The 22,230-nt window shown below is 25.1% G+C and overlaps 1 protein-coding gene across 5 annotated transcripts; it reads left to right on the top strand.

The window, feature by feature from the left end:
- Positions 1 to 2,555: 2,555 nt before the first annotated feature.
- On the top strand, positions 2,556 to 22,188 carry LOC112601437 (sphingomyelin phosphodiesterase). Of its 5 annotated transcripts, XR_003115055.1 has the most exons (13): positions 2,556 to 3,085; positions 16,162 to 16,251; positions 16,715 to 16,911; positions 17,274 to 17,591; positions 17,717 to 17,881; positions 18,377 to 18,604; positions 18,668 to 18,840; positions 18,983 to 19,351; positions 19,846 to 20,038; positions 20,114 to 20,298; positions 20,360 to 20,545; positions 20,728 to 20,809; positions 21,726 to 21,810. XR_003115055.1 is itself a non-coding variant. In XM_025349074.1 (12 exons), exons 2-12 carry the CDS (start codon positions 16,176 to 16,178, stop codon positions 21,796 to 21,798), a joined length of 2,163 nt encoding a protein of 720 aa, XP_025204859.1. In that variant the 5' UTR covers positions 2,556 to 3,085; positions 16,162 to 16,175; the 3' UTR covers positions 21,799 to 22,188. The 5 variants fall into 5 exon arrangements, 4 of the variants coding, with proteins under 4 accessions (XP_025204859.1, XP_025204860.1, XP_025204861.1 ...); XM_025349074.1 differs by lacking the exon at positions 20,728 to 20,809 and having other exon boundaries at positions 21,726 to 22,188; XM_025349075.1 differs by lacking the exons at positions 2,556 to 3,085; positions 20,728 to 20,809 and adding an exon at positions 10,089 to 10,178 and having other exon boundaries at positions 21,726 to 22,188.
- Positions 22,189 to 22,230: the final 42 nt, after the last annotated feature.

The following is a 22,230-nucleotide window of genomic DNA, read 5'->3' as shown; positions in this document are numbered from 1 at the left end:
ACAATATAGTTTATGATTGCGATGAAAAAATACACAATTTAATCGTTATTGGAAAAACAATAATTAACAATATTATGTTTCATATTGATCTCAATTAAATTATAACGATGGTTTGTAAGAATGTGTTTATATGCAGAAAAACTTCGTTCCACATCAACGGCTGTTATGGGTGCATATTTAAAACTCGATAACATTTCCAGGAAAAAATGTTTGATAGAAGAACTCTCCAAAATAACGTTCTCACTTGATATATTTTATATATGTCTTTAATAATGATCTACCGAGACATAATATTATATTATTTTTAAAAATATTTTCAATTTTTGTGTTATAGAATAAATTTATGTATAATAATTGTATATAAAACGAAAAAATTCAAATGTATACGTAATATGCAAAAACAAATGTTTTTATGAAAAATATACAAAATTATGTAAAATAAAAATGTACAATATTATTTATTTAAGCATGATCGATAAAAATTCATTTATTGCATGTAATTGCTTATAAAAATATGAACACGCATTATATTATGCAAAATCCAGTCTTTATTTATAACAGTATTACCCAGGTACTGTACAATATACCTAGGTGTTAGTGGTTCACTCAAATAAACTCATCCCATAACGACCACAACCAATAACTAAACGCTAAAGCATTTGTCCAACATTTTCTACTTTAAAATCCATATTTATTTACTTTACAATCTTTACTTGAATAAAGAATATCGAATTATAAAGGCCAATATTTTATTATGTAAATACTTTAAAATGGATGTATTGCATACATATATCAACGTCACATACTCACATGATTCATAAATTTATTGGAAATAAATATTATAACATATTATAGGTATCTACTTATAATCTGAATTAGAATAAAAAATAAATAAAACATTCCAACTCATTTTTATGTCTTCGTAAGTTACGTTGCTAAGAATTTTATATCACTAATTTACAATAATTGATATAATTTATTCGATAAGAACAAATATAGTACTAATTAGATAATATACATAATATATGAAATTAAACTTTGTACCTTAATTTAATTTTATTAAATGGTCAATAGTTTGAAATTTAACAATTAATACTTTATATCAAAACTAAATTATATTTTTATAGTATTTTACAATACATAAATCGCATTTATCACATTTTTTAGTCTGCTTCATTATATTTATATTACGACCTGAGGATTTTTGCGAAGTACAAGAGTATAAATAATAACGCTTTTAGTTTAATATTAAAATATTTGATTAATATTTAAAGGATACTAATACAAAATATTATATTTATTGGATATTAATTCATGTATAATATTCACTATTGTATACATCTATGTATTAATTAATCGTTATTGCCTATATCAATATTTTTTAATATTGCATTATTATTTTATATATTTTTAAATCAAGTTAAAATGAAAAACAAACAGTTAAAACAATTTATTATTATACACAAATGCTTCTTTATTTTCAATAAACAAAAAAATAATTAATTAATTAAATGTATACGGTTAACAGTGACATTTAATAAATAATCATATATTTCAATAGATTACATAATAATTTCTGCCCATTGTCACCTGTACTGCAGTTTGCAGTAGAGTAAAGACAATTCAATTTCGCATGACAATTCAATTTTATTTGTCTATATTATGCTATCCTTTATGGCTATTAGCAATGATCAATTAATTTTATATTGATGTATTATGACAACCGCATTTGAAAAAAATAATTTTATGTATGAATTTTATTTTTTCATTTCGTGAAATCTTTTATTTAAGTTTATATATAAAATGTTATTATAAATTTATCCTCGTTTTCGGTTTTGATTTTACTTTATAATTCTGTTTTAGGCTATTTTCTTAGTTTCGATTTCAATTTCATTGAAATCTTAATTAGTTTACAAAGCCTCTTTGGAAACTAGCTACAAAATTTGATGATAAGTAATAGCATAACCTATACGGTTTGGTCTTTTGGAATTGTTTCCTCAAAAACTTTGAATTTACGCAGTAATAATTTTCAAAAAAAGGTCTCCAACAACCACGGTTATTATGCAGAAATGCATACCTAAGTTCAAGAGTTTTACAACGAGCTCTGTCATCGTAAAACAACAACCAACTAACAAGCGTCATGTGAAGTATGGATTATAATATTATTGTAAAACGAACAACATAATAATATGAACAATACAGTAACAATATTATTACATATAATATGGGTTTACAATTTTTGGTGCCGACAGCGTAGAAAAAAAAAAAAAAAAATTACGAAGACGACCGCCAATAATAATAATAATAATAATAATAAATTAACAACACGCAATAATATTGTGTGAATGTTTAGGTAGTATAGCGTAATACGTATATATATATATAATGTATATAAAATATAATATAAATAACATCTTTTGGAGACTTAAGTGAGCGTCCGGTACGTGGCAGCACTGTGCTAATTATTACTATATCTATACGTGTCGATGTGCGTGCGCGCGTGTGTGTGTGTGTGCTCTCGCGACCAACGGTATACGAAAATCCACTGGTGCACTGGTGCAGTCGGTAATATCGTGTCCACTGTGATACTTTCTCGTGTATATACCTACAGCGCCGCAGTCGTCGCCGTCACCACGCCGCGCGCCGTCTCGTATTCGAAAAAAAAAAGGATAAACGGTTTACTTAAAACGACATTATATTATAACTCATTGACATAGGCATTACATTCGCTCGACGTCCTCGCGGAATATAAATTCAATATCATAATCGATCATCGTAAAAGTTCGTCGTACACTTAGACGCGTATACCTGCCTACGTTTCTACTACTACCGTGATATACATACCTAAATTTAAATTCGTAGTGCACTTGTCCGAAACCTCGTCTTGTTCTTGGAAACTAATTTCTTTTGTTTTTATCAATACGTCGTGTCATAACAAGTTCAGCCTCGTAGTAGGTATGCCGACATTGTGAGACGCAATTTTTTTCCCGTCGTAAAAAATTACGACAAAAGGAAAAAAGAGGGAAAAGCGTGTTGATCGCCGATTCATGGTGGTTATTTTGAACACGAAATAAGTGGCTCGCACGTGAGTATAAAAAAAAGAAATTAATAAATCATACGTTTTATTGACACACTCACATATGTGAATATCGCTTTCACTCGAACCTATCCAAGTCGTAAGTGCACACGCGCGACCATTGTAAACACATTTTTTAAAGTTCCGGGAACGGAGGTGAAATCTTTTGGATCCGGAAACGGTTCGTTCGCTGGTAGTACTTTTATCTTCCATAAGTCCCATAAGTACATATTATGTAGATGAACAAAATTCTTACAAAAACGGCGGCCTTTAAAATATATTAACATCTATACAATTGATTCTATTTAAATATTTCAATTTTAACCCGATTGCTATAAAAATAGGTGTCCCATATTTCCGAATTCGATCTTTGAAATGTCGTATAACGGATTTTATATTAGGTATAGGCGTCTACTAATAAATATAATACATCTACTCTAGTTATAAAAAACTCATTATATATGTACGAATACATCAATTCTAATCCACTATTCAGTTAGTAAGCACAATCGAGTAAAATGAGTTTTTGCAATCTTTTATTTGAAACACTGTAAATATTTACCGATATAAAATAATTATTCATCCAACGCACAAACACCAAACGGGTTCAACGTATTTTCTTTTCATATATTAATAATAATTACAGTAGGTAGGTACGTCTCTATAGGGAGCCATCTCTAACCAAGTAAAACATAATAGTAAACATCAATATCATTAGTCTAGCTATTGTTGCTAGAATTGCCAATTTATGTATTGTTGTTGCTTATTACGATAGTATTTCAATCAAAATATTAGTACGTGAATAAATACACGAATTATTAACGGTTTAACAATTAGATATGTAAAATATTACTCGAATTGCAGGATTCTCTAGGAATATTCGTATGAGTAACTTATATCAGTCATATCAGATACAAAAAATACATAATAATAAAAAATTGAAAATTTTTATTTCTATAAACATTATTATATGATAAACTGTTATCATGGTAATTTTAATTAAAAAAAATTAATTACCCTAGTGTGAACTTTATTATAATACCACATCAATCATACTTAATAATAATTAAATTTTCTGTAAAAACAAATACCATAGTTAGGCCATATTGTATATGGTTCACAATAAACGAAAAATATTAAGTTAATGTTACATTAATGTGATCCTAAACGTAATATCGAATTATTTTTAAAAACTTCAAGCCTAAAAATAAAATCGTATTTTAAATACAATAATTAAATTTTGTAATTCTATATGAATGTTTTTATATTTAATAAAACAGAAAAACATATTTCTCGTGAATCAATAATGTTCAATACGCAATGTACCTGCATAATACATTATAACCTTGAAAAAGTTCAAGTTTATCTTCCTATTTATTATTGATTATTTTTTGTTTTACGTCAAAAACTATGCTCTGATAGTTAAAAATAATCGTCAAAATAAATTGTAAATCGTTAAATTTAAATTTTCCAATTTTAATTTTTTCCGAATACATTTTTATACTAGAAATGTATACATATATTTTATAATATGTATATACCGTGAAAAATATTACTTGTCATATTTCATAGTTAAATAATAGTATAAATGTATTTCATAGTTTCTGAGATGCATATTTCATTCATAATAATAATATAATATGAAACGTGTAGAATTTCAAACACTATAATATTGTTTTGCAAGACGCACTTTCCATGTAATAACTTTTCACATGTGTAAGTTTTTATCACTTCTGACCACACATCAGCCATAATATTTGTTCGGGCGCTACAATATTGTTAGTGATCAAATGTGAGCGAAAGTCGTTTTTTCTCTAATCCTCGATCACTTATCAGACGATGCGGTTAGTTATGATTTTCATCTGGATGTAGATTGATGATGGTCTATTGCGGTAACGCGTGTTTTATGTTGTTATATACCTGACACGTGTGTGTAATGTACATTATATAGTGAGAGTGGCACGTCAAAACGGTTGTTTGACTGTCGATCGGTGGTGAGCGTCATTTCCAAGTAGGTTAATCTCGACACACCAGTCACGTACCAATATTATTATATTATCACTATAGTATGACCGGCGACATCTGATGCAGGGCACGGGGAAATAAATTGTGTATATATTATTGTGATTGTACGTAGATTATAGGTAGGTATAATAATATGACCTGGGAGTTAGCATAAATTAATGAACATAGATAATATTGTGCTTATTGTAAAAATTTTATAGAGCTACCTGTAAATTGTTATTTTATCATAAACATCGAACGAATGACAACAAAATTGTTTGTATCATTCCGTATATCATTCGACGACTAATTAGCACGTATTCGGCGTAATATTATGTTATATCAAATAATATTACGCGCACTACTCGTGTTCCCATATCGAAACATTGAAATTAACGTTTAAAACTATTTGAATGGACATATCTTATTTGAATAATATTGTTTTACTAAAATATCAATCGATAATAAAAATCACAAATATGAAAAATGTTTAGTGCGTTATTCGTTAATCAATAAGATTTTTCTTTCTGTTTTTCATTTTTCAATAATAATTGTTAGCAGCGTGTTTATTTTATTCACGCAATACTATGATTCTTATATTATGTATATTTATAATTTGTTTAATAATTATATACATATATATTATCCTCTTATTTCTCTTGTTAAGACTCGCGAGATAATAATAAATAATAATATTTTTGTAACAATTATGTTACGAAATATAAAACATCATCTTAAGACTTATTTATTTAGTTTGGTTTTACGAGAAGCTCTTCAAACTACAAACTACTGCCCGAATTATGACTTCAGACTATATCTTTAAGTCTTGTTACCTTAAAAGTATAGTTTTTAAACTTGATTCAAATTTAGAGTATGCCAATTTTTCTGTTATAGTTTTATTATTAAATCTAATGGTGTTAAAAATAATAATAATATAGGTAATGTGGATAATTTATTTAAGTTATGATTCAACAAGACTCCCCACATGTACAACCATGACAATTTAATACAACTATTCCAAAAGAAAAAATACTATATCAACCGGTTGATTCGGTCATGTAGCGGACCACCGAGACTAGGTCAAGGTTACAACAGTAACAAACTTTATAATAATCGTTAAATATTGATACAAACCTAAATTTTTAAAACTCGATAATGATTACAGAAAATTATTAGATGGGCACCCGACTTTTTTTATTTATCTATCAAATACTATTTTATTTATACTCGTAATATACTTTAAACACATTTTTATTGTAGAATAAACATTTTGGTACTGAAAATATTTTTAATTCAAAATAATTGTATAAATTGCCATGCACCTCTGTCAAATAAAACACAGCTTTTATTTTATTTTCACAATAATTTATTTTCATTATGTTTTCAAATGTATAATTGACCACTTATTATGAATAATATTCCTGTTCTATTTCTTAATTCCACGCTTGATAAAGATCTAATATAGTATATAGTGATTTACGTGTCAAAAATAACTAATTTATATCATTACCCATAAAACAATATAATACTACTTCTTTATTTTAAATTTGCATTAATTTATGAACAAATACAATTTTATGAGAAAAAAATTCGAAAAAATGATGTATAATTTGTATAAATCTATTTATTGCTAGTGATCACAGTTTTTTTTAAATTAAATACTATAATTTTATATGACACTAATTTTTTTTATAGTTGAGTAATTTATTCTTATTTTTTTAAATAAAAGACCGATAATTTATCCCGGTCAAATATTTAGACTTCTTTAATACGAGGATGGTAGTTTATATTTTAAATTCTTTTTAGAAACACTTACGACTTACATTGTAAAGTTACAATAACTTACCATTTTTACACTAAATAAATGAAAACAGTCGTATTGTTAGGCAACGACCCACGATCATTATTTCTATAATTCAGGCATTATAAAATATATATTTTATAGATGCACGAAATAATTATTATCATTATTCGGTTATATAAAATAAAAAATAAAAGAATTTCGGTTAAGAAGTATAATAATAGAAATGCAGCTATGTAATAACGATTAAGTGTTATCTCGAAATATTAATGAGATACAATTTTATGAGGGTTGTACGCTCTATTCTACACTAGTGATTTGATTAATACTACAAACGAGATAAAAATGTATCTTACCGTGGTCTTAGATTAAATGTTACTACCGGAACTCGTTATCGCTAACACGTTATGTGTCTACCTAAATCTAGATAATTATTCAAAAACCTTTTAGCCTTTATATTATATAATTTATCATACAGATTAGAAATAATGAAATAAACAAAAATATCATTAGAATTAAATTTAACTCTAAAATATTTAGGTGTAATACATTCATTAGAACCTATAAAAAATAATATTTAGGTACTAACTATGTACAATTTATTACATTAGTATTAAATATTTTGGTTTTTGTAATATTCCAAATAGCAAATATGTGTAAAATAAAATACTATTAGGCAAAATTTAAATCATTAATGGTATTTATATTTATAATAAATGTATTATTTTTATGTTTTTCAAACATCAACCAAACCTAGAAGCAATGTATAAAATAAATAAATAAATAGTGTAATTTATATTTATTTATTGTATAATATATACGTAAAATAATTAAAATACACCAAATATTTATATAACTTTTAAATCAAAAATCATCCGATCTTAATTTACAGGTAGTTACAGTAGTAATTTACAAGGCACCCTACACAGTTTTAAGTTGTAACCACACAGTCCTTGTACAATGAAATCACACCATGATAATTTCTCTCCCTTCTATTTAATGCATATCCCTCTCAAAGATCTTATCGTTTGAATTATTATTTTTTTTCTACCCATCATGTTATTTACTTTCAATTCTTGTGTTATTTGAAATAAACAAAAAAATAATTCTATTAAAAATGAAGAACTATTTTATTGATTTAAGTACATTCCGAGCATAATTTTAAATTATATTTTAAAACCTTAGATGTTCCTTAAATTTAAACGGAACGAAAAAATAAAATATAGCTATTAGTTTTTAATAAAATATACTTTACATGGAAAATACTCAGCTTATATTGTAAAATCCTAAATTGTAGGTAGGTACTTAAGATTCTATTTTAATTTTTACTTACTTTCACTCCTTCAGCAACATATATATTACCTACCTATAAACCTATATAACCTAATTTACATAATATTTGCAAAAATAAATGAATGTCAACTAACGGAGAATATATTATGAAAATTCTTTTGTAAACTTGTAATATAATATAGTGTTGGTATCTCTCAGGTAGGTACTAATTTCATCAGACATTTAATCATATTTAACTTAGCCTTTTTGTATTTGAAGATTAGTTTTTTAACGAAATCCTCATTCAATATTATTACGATATTACATCCAAGTACCTACCCTGTGATAATATTATATTTAATTTCTAGTTATATTATTTGCGTCATTAACATTCAATTTTACTGAGTCAAGGTTCTATAAAATATAAATAGGTAGGTACGTGAATAAAATAAATTATAAACCGGAAAAATATTGATACCGATGAATGAAATGTGTAATTTTTTGTATACTATGTAGTTTATTCTTCAAATTAATTTAACTATTTAACCTGATAGTTAAATTTAAAAAAATATTTAATACAGAATAAAAATAAATAAGTACCTAGTACCTATTATAAAATATTAATATTTTATCTTCTAAAATAGTTTGTATAACTTAACATTCAAAATTATTTCCTCCTTTAACAATGACCTCAATAAAATATGATCGACTCGATTCTACACATCATTTTTACCGATAGTATCTTTGTTAAGGACAAACAGGAAATTACTTAATTAAAAATAAGCATATCATTATAATATACTTTTTCAATAACGGTGCCTATAGATACCATTTTGAATCACGTCAAAACAAAAACGTATTTTATTAAATTTGATAAAAATATTTTTAGAACTTGGACTTTTTTAATAAATTATACATAAATGTGAATTTTTAATAAATTTAATATACAAATAAATATTATTTATTTATAAGAAGTTAAAATAAATATAATGTACTCACAATTGAAAATAAACTGTAAATTCATATTTTTTACATTATTTTATATTGGATTAACTTTTTTGTGTTTCTTTTAATGTTAGTATATCATAAATGCCTATTGGAATATTATAATGTGTTAGATAGTTACTTAAATAATACTCATCAGCCGCCATGACTAACTTATCTATTTTATAATTAAAAATTCTTAGAAATTTAAGATTTCATAATTAAATAACTGATAGGTAAATGATTATTAAATGAGGGAATATTTCTACACGAAAAGAACATTTTCTTAGTTAATAATAAAATGTTAAAAAGAACTGTAAACTATAAAACTGTTATAAAAAAAAAAAATGAAAACACACATTTATTAAAAAATGTAAATAATTTTATTTTTAATCAGTTTTTAGCTCGTATACAAATCTACCTAAAATATAATTGAGTAAAATATGATCATTTTTCATTTTTTTTATGCGTATTTATATTGTGTACTCACATTATAATATCTACTTATCGTGTGATTAATAAAATTATAATGTATAATTCTAAGCATTCCACAAAAAATATTAAATTGAAATATTATGAATAATAAATATAACATGTATACCTAATGTTTGTTATTTATAAATCACAGCCCGCTATTAATTAATTAAATATATTTATTTAATATGTTGTATTTTTAATTGTCTTATTAAATTTAAATAATTTAATAAATTGTTATTAATATAATAATTATGTATACAAGTATATTTTTATTACATTTTAAGTGTTTATATTTAACTTAATTGTATTTGTATTATAAAGTAATATATAAATCTACTGAAATCAAATTATTAAACACTCATAAAAGTGGTTAACCGTTCATTCTTATTAAGAGGGGGTCAGTAATGGTAATGCAGTAGAACCTACACGAGGTTAGGTTTGACCCGTTGACCATTCAGTGATCGGTTACAAGTAGTATGAACAACATGAAGTACGAAGATTCTTACGAGGTTTATATATTTTTATTTAAAATTATAGACAGAATAAGTTAAATGTATTAATAAGGTATGTACATTAACTAAATATTTATTTTTCTAATTGATTATGGTTAAAAAAAAAAACATAGAAATACAGGAATTATATTTAAATTTTTATAAACATGGAAAAATTTTTGTAAAAAACTGTGTATGCTTGGAAAACGTTTTATTATTGAATAATATTTCACCTATCGCAAAATACCTACACAAAAACATTTAAAATTAAAAAAATGTCATAAGCTAGGTATATTACACAAAAAACAAATTAATTATAGGTATTTTGTCTCCATCAATAAATTTTCTAACTAATTTTTGTAATCAAAATTTTACAGACTATTACTATATTTTATAATTATTATAGCGAAGTTAATTTTTCTATTTGGGGTTTAAAATCTGATTTTTTTCAACAAAAAAAAAAAAAATTTAATAGGTTAATTAATTATTTAAATAGTGTTAAATAAGTGCAAATGTATACAAAAATTTGAAATTATTAAATTACATATAATCATAATATTCAAAAAAGAAATGTTAGAAATATTATAAGTTAAATCAAAATCTCTAAGATCTTAAATCTTTCAAAATTATATCATTTGACTTATTATTTCAATAATTGAAATTCATAATATTAAAGTAAGTAAATACCTATATGTCCTATATTTAAAATACATTTAGCAGCTACCACATCGAAATTTTTTTTAGTTAATCAGTATTTTATATAACTAGCTACTTATCTTTGATAGAATGAATGCTATTATATAATTATTAATTAAAACTTTAGTTATTTCTATATTTTGAACTTCTAAAACGTTTAAATAAGTACTTAACTTATAATTCGTAAGTTATAATTATAAACAAAATATTGTATATGGTTGTATGTAGTTTCCTAATTTGTTCAAATAAATAGAATTAGTAAAAATAATTTAATAATTTGTAAACTCCAATTATTTGTTCTCTCAAGATAGAATGTGAATATTACAGCATTTGTAAAATAGTTTATAATCATAACATCTAGGATTGTGAATACTTTTTTTTATCAGACACGTAACTAAGTTTACTATTTTTGTATGTGATGTGACCCTGATAATGTTTTGAAAAGGTTATTTGGTCAATTGAAATACGTATTATTAAATACATATTAAAACCGTTATAAATATTATCGGTATAAAAAGGAGAACGGCGTGCAATTGATCGGATTAGACGATTATAGCATGGCGCCAATAACATAAGTATTATGAATGGTCAAGGACGAATCCTATACTTCTGACGATTTTAATCATCTTATAACTGAAAAATAACTTTGACGTTTATTAGTTATTACTAATACTTATCAACTTTTTAGATTATTTAGGTAGATACCTATCTGGCTATCTATTTAAAATCCTGAACAAAATTCCAATGATGTCGTTATAAGAAAATTGCACATTTGAAAAAATATATATGTTAACTATTAATTCACTAAAACAAGACAAAAATCATCAAATATTGATTTTACGCAAGATTTGTATTCTTTTATTTTATTGAGATGATAGCTAGGCCATGGATTGGTAGTAAATTTTTTTTTTTATTCTCAATACATAAACAAAATGTTTATAATAGCTGTAACATAATTTTACCATCTCGGTTTAAATGGATTATCAATACAATCATAAATCATAATTGAATTCATACAAATAAAAATATTATACATTAAAAATAGTTAATGATATACCAAACAAATATTATACATTTATAGACTAATAAATATAAATTAAATAAAAGTATAATATTTTAACCTATTACATTTTTTTATACTCAATAGAAAGGACGTTTACGTATAAGTAACAACCTATATTTTTATATCCACATTTTATTTATTTCCTATTCTTGTACATAGTACTTGAATAACAATCAATTTTTTTTCTTATAAATGTATAAATAATAATAAATATTATTTACTTTATTTGTATTTGTTTACTATAAATTTTATACCTCCGTGATGAACTCAATCGAATTAGTCGTATGCATTAATACTAGAGGAGATATTTTTTTTATTTTATTATACAATTAGATAATAAAATTTAAAAAGAATTTAAATTTATGTCAATTGATAATTTATAAATAAAAAATATCAAACTTTTACATTTTTAGAGACGTCGTTTTATCAAATTAGAAAATAATACGTACACATACTCATAGTATTCATTACTTTTCACCATTTGCTCATGTAGGTACACAAACAATTATAAAAAAAGAGTGAAACTCGAACAACGCGAAAAATGTTAGTTTTATCTATATTGCCTACATGTATAAAATACTTGACGAGATCATTACAGATTGTTATTTGTTTTCGATTTTAAATGATTAGTGGCATTGGTATAAAAAAGAGAAACATACGTGTTTGTACACATTTCATAATGATAACAGGAGAAAATTTAAGTCATATATAAGACATATAGGACATAGGTATACGACTATACCCATTTTTATTTAATGTATATAGTCCAGTTATACACATAAATCATATTAAAAATTAGTTACTGAGACCTAATTAATAAAATGTTTTTAATAGAAAATATATAGCTACGATTTGCATTAAATATTTTGATGAATTAAAGTTAAATGTTAGTAGTGCACATGCACGTCTATGTATAAAAGGTCTAATTGGTCTAATCTCATTTATTTAGATAGATTTAAACACCAAATTCCTAAGTAAGTGAAATATATTTATAATAAAAATACAAGTAGATAGTCAAATAAGTCAATCGACTATTTTTTACGATATTCTTAAATATTTTAAACTAGTACCTAAGGGATAAACTATACGAAAACGTGATAACACAATAACACTATTAACAATTTATTATAAATCAATTTATTATTAAACGCATTAAAAAATGAAATGAATACAATAATATGCTTTTATATCTATGTAATTGCTTTCGCCTTGACTTCTAATATCATACGGATTATTAAACAGCTTAAATAAATAAAAATATTGATTTTACATCATTACAGGTAGGTACTTACTACGTAGTACGTACCATACCTAATCGCTAATACCTATTCAAATATTGAAAACCTCAGTACATCACTATGATACACTTACGGATTTATTTTCTATATATCATACGAGTAATAAAGAAAAGTAAACTTATATTTTACATTTATTCTATTATTATTTCCTGTTTTATTGTTGGCTATATTATATTAAAATTAAATTACATTGACGTTTTGTTATTCAATAATTTTTCTCTTATGTTCGAAGGATGTGCTATAAAGCGTAATTTATTTCATTTATTTTATTTTATAATTGTATTATAGTCAATTTGTAGCTATAAGCTTGTATAGTATACAACGAACCTATTTAGAAACAAAAAAAATAATATTTTTATTTGCTGACAATTTTTTTCTAAATAATATATTATATATTATAAAATTTAGTTAGGTACCTATTAGATATCAATTATTATTTATTAATATATAGAAATAAGTTTCTTTTCATTCTTATAACTATTTAACCAAGTTATTATACGTATTACTTAACTATATAAACACTTGAATAACGATAAGAATTAATTTCTTTTAAAAAAACTATTAGCGTTAGCTATATCAAAATGCTAGTAAATGAACATCAGTAACATAAATCAATGTCAACTGTTAAATGATTGTGAAGCAAATTTTCAAGTCAAGTAACTCCAATTACTAAATTATAGCCTATGTATAAATTAACATTTAAAAAAACTAACTGATAACAAAACTACCAATTATGATCATAAATTTTGTCTTTAAATTAAAAAAATAAATTTTGTCTTTTTTTTTTTTTTATAATTTTTGTCTTTAATTTTTAGTCTTTCGAAATTCTCAATGACAAAAAAATATATAAACAAACTATATTCACATGCAACTTTATAAAAACACCACTATAATTTTTCAAAAATAAAAAATTGGATTAAAGGGTTTATCTCAACGAAATTAGTATTATACTGTCCGTTATCTCTTTACCTAATATTATTACTTGCCAATAAAAAATTATGAAATTTATTAGATCATAGCACTAAATTTATGTATAGGTATACATATTAAAAATCTACGATTTACAACGCAAACATATCTTAAAGAATGTGAATCACATATCCAATTAGGAACTGTGAGATATTTATTAATAAAACAATAAAATAAATATAATATATGTATGTAATTTAATACTCACAAATATTTATTAGATATTCAAGTTTAATGTATTATGCTTAGTGGCCAAAATATAACACAATATATAATATTATATCCGAAACATCTCTCGAATTAATAGCTTTACTTATTATGAATTTATGAGCTAATATAACTAAAATGTGTTTTATTATTTAAAATATGAATTGCTAATCAAAGCATTATTGATATGGATTTTATTTTATTAGTATGTGGTCATTAGAAAAGAACGATTATATCTATAAAATCTTATCAAATATAACCATATTATGTTGAAAAACTACAATTAAAAAAAAAAATATTTCATTTCTAATCTTAACTAAGTTATTTTAAACAATATAATTTTAATATTATATTTAAATTTTTACTGAATAATTATTAAAAAAAAAAAAAAATTAATTTAATGATTAAAATATTACTTTTTACTTTTTTACTATGTGTATAAATAAAAATTAATACGATCGCTAGTAAAAAATTAGGTCATTTTATCAAAAATAAAAATATATCAATACATTTTATACAGTTTATTTTTACACATTTAGATAAGCTTAAATATATCGATAGGATAAATTATTTTATAGACACTTAATGTTTTAGACTCTAACACTAAACAATTAAAGAAAGGTTTTGAATAATTGATATTCTTAAATAATACTTTTTTTCCAGTAATAAATCATCATTCCCCGGTTCTATACTAAATAATTATTAACACTGGTGTAACTTTGTTAGGTTCCAACTTAATAGTTAAAAACAAAAAATAAATTGATTAATTAGTTGAAAATAAATTTTTTTTAACTGTTTTGTGGTATAAAACCAAAAAATGTTTACATTTGAGTTCTGTGAGTGTACATTTTAACCTTAAAATTAGATTTTTGTTTTTAATATCTCTTAACATTATAGCGCTTCACATAAAATTTTAAATAATTATAATTTATAAATTTAATGGTATCATAATATAATATTAGGTACTTTTCTTGTAAACTCATCGTAAATTACCAATAACCACGAATTTATAAATCTGAAATGGATGATCTACATTCATTTTTTTCAGTAAAAACAATATTAATTTTAGTAAATAATATAATAGTCAATAAATTATAAATAATATTTTAGATAAGATTTGATGACAATTGTATTTATATTTTTAATCTAAGGATTTTAATGCGTATGAACTATTTATTATATAAATAAATAAATAATATATGAAATTTCCAAAGGAGGAGGGTAAAGCCCTTTGAATCCGTGACTAAAAATATACAACACATTACATTGTATAATGTATTATAGTATTTAATGTGATTACTTTCATACGCGGTAGTACTCGCATCACGCCATATTATAATCAATGATGTGAATTGCTAATAATTTAATAATAATATTAGGTAGGTAACTCATTTGTATACACCATGTCAGTATACCTCATGATTCCTATTATTCCTGTATAATTAATATACTGACTTACTGGTAAGTGTTGAAACCGTTTGTGTATCTTAATACTATACGTTGGTATATGCGTATAATTGTCACTTACTGAAAAATTAGTTAAACGTATTGTTAAGTGAAATAATATTTTTCTAAAGAATTAAAATTTTAATACTTACGGGTCTTAAACTGACTGTATACCATCTATTATATATTTAATGATAGCATGTGTGTATTTTTAGTTAAACACTTACAGTATCTAAATTTATATTACCACAAACAAATTAGATATTTACATATTCTACTATTATATATTATTATATATTTATATCAATATTAATTTTCATACAAACTACAACATGTACTAATTTTTAATTATGTTATTATTTTGTTGTTATCTTTAGATTCTCAACATATTATGCAGTTCAGTTTGTTAACAACATGGTCACGTCAGATAGTAACGTTCATTACTGTGTGTGCAGTCTTCGCGGCAGGTAATACTACAATAACGACGATGATAATTCATAATATAAAAACCAGTAGTCAGTACACTGCATTTGAAATTCTAAAGTATATTTAAAATTCATACATTCTTCGTTCATATAACAAAGGCCGTCAATTTGTAGAATCAATGGACAAACATGCAATTAAAAAAGTAATGTAATGACATCAATAGAGTTAACTACATCCATCCCTTTGCTTATTCAAATCAGTGGCATTTTTAATAGATATAAGAAAAATATGATTTATTTTTTTTAAACTTAATTAATTTTTAACTGAAACTCCATGACTAAAATCATAAAGATATTTGTTTGTTGTTATTATTTTTGTTTTTAAATACAGCGAATAATAAATAGGTAGGTACTAACCTATATAAATGTCAATTTAAACGAAACATTTTATCTATTTATTTATAAATCTAAATATGCTAAATTTACATTTAAAAATGTATTATAGGTGTTCCGGTAGAAAAACTACGAACGGCAGCGCCACAATGGACCACTCACAATATGTCATTGTGGGAAGACGTAATAGTATTGAGCTCAGATTCCAACCATCAGCCGTTGCTGATGATCAACCAAACTGGTGTTTACACTGCCCCAGACATCGAAAAAATGGAAAACGAGACATTAAAAAAATTCCAAATATTAAAAGTAATTTATCAAAAATATTTATTTTTTTTTTTTTCAATGAAATAGCTATAGTGACACATTATAAATATAAATTTTAAATTTTTGAAAAAAAAATCGGTTATTTTTTAATTTATATTTTATATATTAATGTAAATAAATTAATCGAGTATCGAAAATTAGTTTCTAAATAAACACTTAACCTTCATCACTTCTTACTTGATGGAGGGATTCTTAATTTAATTTATTACGCAAAATGTATTATTATATTTAACTGTACGAATATAATATTATAGATTGTGCATATTTTAAATTAAGTTACATGTATTTATATTTACATAATATATTAAGTATTTTGATTAGATGTATTTCTTTTCACTATTCAGGCAAATTACACCAAGTATTTCTATGACATTAATGGTACAAAAAGTAAAGAAGACAGTCGAGCTTCTCGGGCTGCACTGCCTGGATTTGTGGACAAAGCATTACAATTACTCAACTTAAACCAGGTAGTGGGTGAGGTAGAAACTAGCGTTATGTCTAAAATGTCATGTACCGCTTGTAAAGCTGGCGCTGGTCTTCTACAACACTACATAAAACATGGTAAAACTCGAGATGACATTGTAAAAATTACCTACCAGTTCTGTACAAGCTTTAAATTACAAACGCCACGTGTCTGTGAGGGTATTACTGAACTATTTAGTGTAAGTCATTTTCATAACTGAAATTAAATAGCATATATTATATTGGTATAAACTATAAGATACCTAATACAGTTATATCCAATATGCATTTAAATTAACACTATGATTAATTTTACCAACTTTAGGGTGAAGTTGTTTACGTTCTGCAAAGAATAAATATCGGACCTGAAGAAATTTGCAGTTTTGTTATTGGTGACGCCTGTGGAGATGTTTACAACCCAACACATGAATGGGATGTAGTTTTTCCTCCTGTTCCGAAACCCACTCCAAATGAAATTAAAATATTAAAAGTAATGTATAGTTTATATTGTATGGAAAATTAGGTAGGTATACTATGGAGTGAGTAAACACTTAACATATTTAATACTCATAGATAGGTTAAATTCAGTAGTTATAAATCATCAACATAACTTTGTCAAAATATATAAAATGTGAAAATTTTTATCAGTTTGGATAAAGTTTTAAAAAATTAATTAATATACAATATAATATACCTACCGCTGGTCATGATGATAATTATTAACTTAAAATATATAAGTCGGTAAGTATATATTATGATGTAAAAATTTACTTAAACTATACTTTACAATTTACACTTCTAATATCTTAATCACTTTTAAGCAAGCACATAAATTATCATAAATAAATCAAAATGAAGAAATAACTATTAATCCAATCTTTCGTCATATTCGTAAAATTTTAAGTTATTATTCATAATCCATTGATATATCTTAGTAATTCTATCAGTAAATTTAAAAATAATTGTTAAATTTAAACATTTTCAGGAACCAGTTCCTCAATTCAAAGTTCTCCACTTGTCTGACACACATTTTGATCCATATTATGAAGAAGGAACAAACGCCAATTGCAATGAACCTTTATGTTGTCGTTTGACAAATGGCCCAGCTGCAAGTCCTCAAAATCGAGCAGGAAGATGGGGTGACTACAGAAAATGTGATACTCCTAAACGAACCATTGACAATATGTTGCAACATATTGTTTCTACACACACTGTAAATAACTTTTAAATAAATCAATTGTAAAATTAGAAACTTAAGATAAATATTTTATTTAAGGACATCGATTACATCATATGGACGGGTGATTTACCAGCACACGATATTTGGAACCAGACAAAAGAAGAAAACTTGAACATATTGAAGGAAACTGTTGCTCAATTACTCAAAATGTTTCCAGGAATTCCCATATTTCCAGCACTCGGCAATCATGAAGCAGTTCCGGTGAATAGGTACTTAAATATATTATATACATTTATATTGGTGCCAAACGTTTAATATTATGCGCAAGTATAATATTAAAATTTTGAAAAATTAAAATATTCTTATGATCATGAAGTATGTGTACCTTTTAAAAATTAATCAAATTTTCAGTTTCCCTCCGTCATCGTTGGTAAACAAACCTGAATATGCCATCGACTGGCTGTACAGCGAATTGGACACACAATGGCGACGTTGGCTGCCGGGTTCCGTTAGCAGGACCATCAAACGTGGGGCGTTCTACAGTGTATTGGTTCGGCCTGGGTTCCGCATAATATCGTTGAACATGAACTATTGCAACAACAAAAATTGGTGGTTATTAATTAATAGTACTGATCCAGTCAAAGAACTCCAATGGTTCATATACGAGCTGCAGAATGCTGAATTTAACGGTGAAAAGGTCCACGTGTTGGGACACATACCACCTGGGCACCCGGATTGCTTAAAAGTCTGGAGTCGAAACTATTACGCCATAATCTCTAGGTAGGTTTTTCATAGACCGGCACTACAATTATGGCATTCACCTACAGTTAATTATTAGCATTTAGTACTAGGTACCTAATTACTTTATTGATTACATGAGATCGTGTAGGAGTAAAAGGTGTCAAATGCGTGTAGATACAGCTATACATATTAATAATGTACCTATTGTTACAGAAAAAATCATGTAGCAACCTACGTTGATACTTGATTATATCAAAATATAAATAGAATTAAAAAATATGTTAAATAATTTATTAGGTACCTATCTATTGGCGATTTTGAACAACTTGTTAAACACTTATTAACATTTTTTATGATTTAAAATAGCATTGTGTACCTACGATTTTAATTTCAAATTAAATTAAATAAATACTAAAATGATATTTTACCAATTAAAAAAAAAGTGTTGCTTATAATTGTAAAAATATAGTTACCAGCTAGTATATTAAATTTAAAATTTAATTATATTACAAAACAAATATTTATTTCAATAGGTACGAAAGCACGATAACAGCTCAATTTTTTGGCCATACCCATTTTGATGAATTTGAACTGTTCTATGATACACAAGACCTTGGTAGACCAGTAAGCATAGCGTATGTTGGACCTTCTGTTACTCCATACTACGACCTCAATCCAGGTTACAGAATATACTATGTAGATGGTGATAGAGAACATTCAACCAGAGTAATACATTTTAAATTATTCAACTTACAATTTACAAATTCCAAGTGTATTTAATTTTTATTAATGCATCTGTAGGCAGTGCTAGACCACGAAACATGGGTGATGAATTTGAAAGAAGCTAATTTATATGACTATCCTATCTGGCAAAAACTATATTCTACACAAGCAGCTTATAATCTACCGTCATTGAGACCAGAGGACTGGGATACTTTTATTAATAACTTGGCTGAAGATCAAACTGTATTTGACTTATATTACAAGTAAAAATAACAATAATATATTATTACAAAAAATTATAAAATATATTAATGATATTTATAGGCATTACTGGAAAAACTCTCCAACAAGACCTGCATGTGATGCAGAATGCAAAAAACGTATGATTTGTGATCTCAGATCTGGCCGATCACATGATCGAAAGACCTTATGCCAAGAAATTGAGTCACGTATTGATGCTGGTTCACGAATTAGTTGGCGTGCATGGCTTTACAATGGATTCACTGCCTCGTATGTTTCTCTAATATCTATCAAATATTATTGGATACCTATTATAGTGCCAAGCATGCCAGTCAACAAAACACAGGGCTTTACTTTAAAACTAATGCTATATTAACCGCTATACTTACTTCTTTTAATAACTTAACACAAAAGAAAAAAAAATAATATATTTTATTTTTACTATTTCTAAGAGTGACAATGATCTAAATTCTAAGGTGACGGTCATCTGTAACTATCACTGTATATTCACCTACAGCAATCTTCTATTTATTGGTGAGTGGGTTAATTTTAATACCTAATAGAAATACTTTAATAGACAATTAAGACAAAATAGTTGAGAAAATATTTTAACTACATTATTTTAAATTTAAATTTTAGGATTTTATCATATAATATTAAAATCAAAGTACCTACCTACCTGGCAAAATTATTAGTAAAGTTTAAAATGTTAGCCATAAAATCAAATTTTATTTTAATTAATATTTATTTTTTTAAATTTGCATTATTATAAATAGAGATATTTGATAAAGTTAACCAAAAATTATGTAGATAAATAGTTTCAAAAAAAAAAACAAATTAACTTTTCTTTAAAAGTTCAAACTAAAATACAAAATAATATATATATTTAACTTAAAACTGAATAAAATACTTTTAGACAACATAAAAATACATTTTTATCAATAAAATTATGTTTATTTTAATTAAGAGACAAATATTTTACTAAAAACTCTGTTTATCAATATTACTGTTCAAAAATCCACATAACAAATTCAATTTTCTCTATACATTATACTATTATATTATTATCCTCATACAGACTGTTCCAGCTTCAAACAAAAAAGTTATAGTTATTAATAAATTAAATTTTTATATTCAATTCCAGTTGAGAAATAATAAAAAATAATGATAAAATTAAATATATATTAAACAATTTTGTACTGGAACTAACTGTACTTAACTGTTACTTAATAGTTATATTGATATTTGATTATTGAATTACTGTATAGTAGTTTTATCCGTACATGGTACATGCCACATACCTAGTTAACCAAAAACAATGCGTTAGACAAAATGAATAGCACAGTAGGTGGCATGTACAACACAATAATTCAATATTACAATAAGCAATAGCCATTCACTTACTCATTTTTAAACTGTTATATTAATTTACAAACCGTATTATTAATAGGATGTCTGTTATCATGTCCATACCTCACTACACGTACCAGATACCGAAATACCTACTAGGATACACCAGATGAGAAGAATAGTGAAGTAATGAGAAACAACAATAATTAAATGCAGTACAAATTACAGCCACAATCAGATCAAATAAGTTGGGTGACAAACCATTTATTCTGAAACATTTGCTCATTTCAACGATCAAACAAAAGTGATGCGATTAAAAGTAGGTCGCTTTTACACTTAGAGAATAATCAAACAACACACAGGCCATGGGCCATGATATGGATTTAAATATACATACACACAAAACATGCACTACTATGTATGTGCAATTGTGTATGAGTATATTTAATTGACATATTTTTTTTTTTTTTTTACCAGCATTAACATGTTATGTGCAACTATTAATGTAAATATATTTATTTATTATGCGCTTAAGTCTGTTGATGGATACTATTTATTATGTACAGCATTTTAAAATAGAAAATTGAAATAAATTAATTGTAAAT

This window comes from Melanaphis sacchari, unplaced genomic scaffold (genome assembly GCF_002803265.2).
Source record: "Melanaphis sacchari strain LSU unplaced genomic scaffold, SCAv2.0 Contig78_pilon_pilon, whole genome shotgun sequence".
Lineage (NCBI taxonomy): Eukaryota > Metazoa > Arthropoda > Insecta > Hemiptera > Aphididae > Melanaphis > Melanaphis sacchari.
The sequence above is the reverse complement of the archived record's forward strand: the minus strand, read 5'-3'. Positions and strand labels throughout refer to the sequence as shown.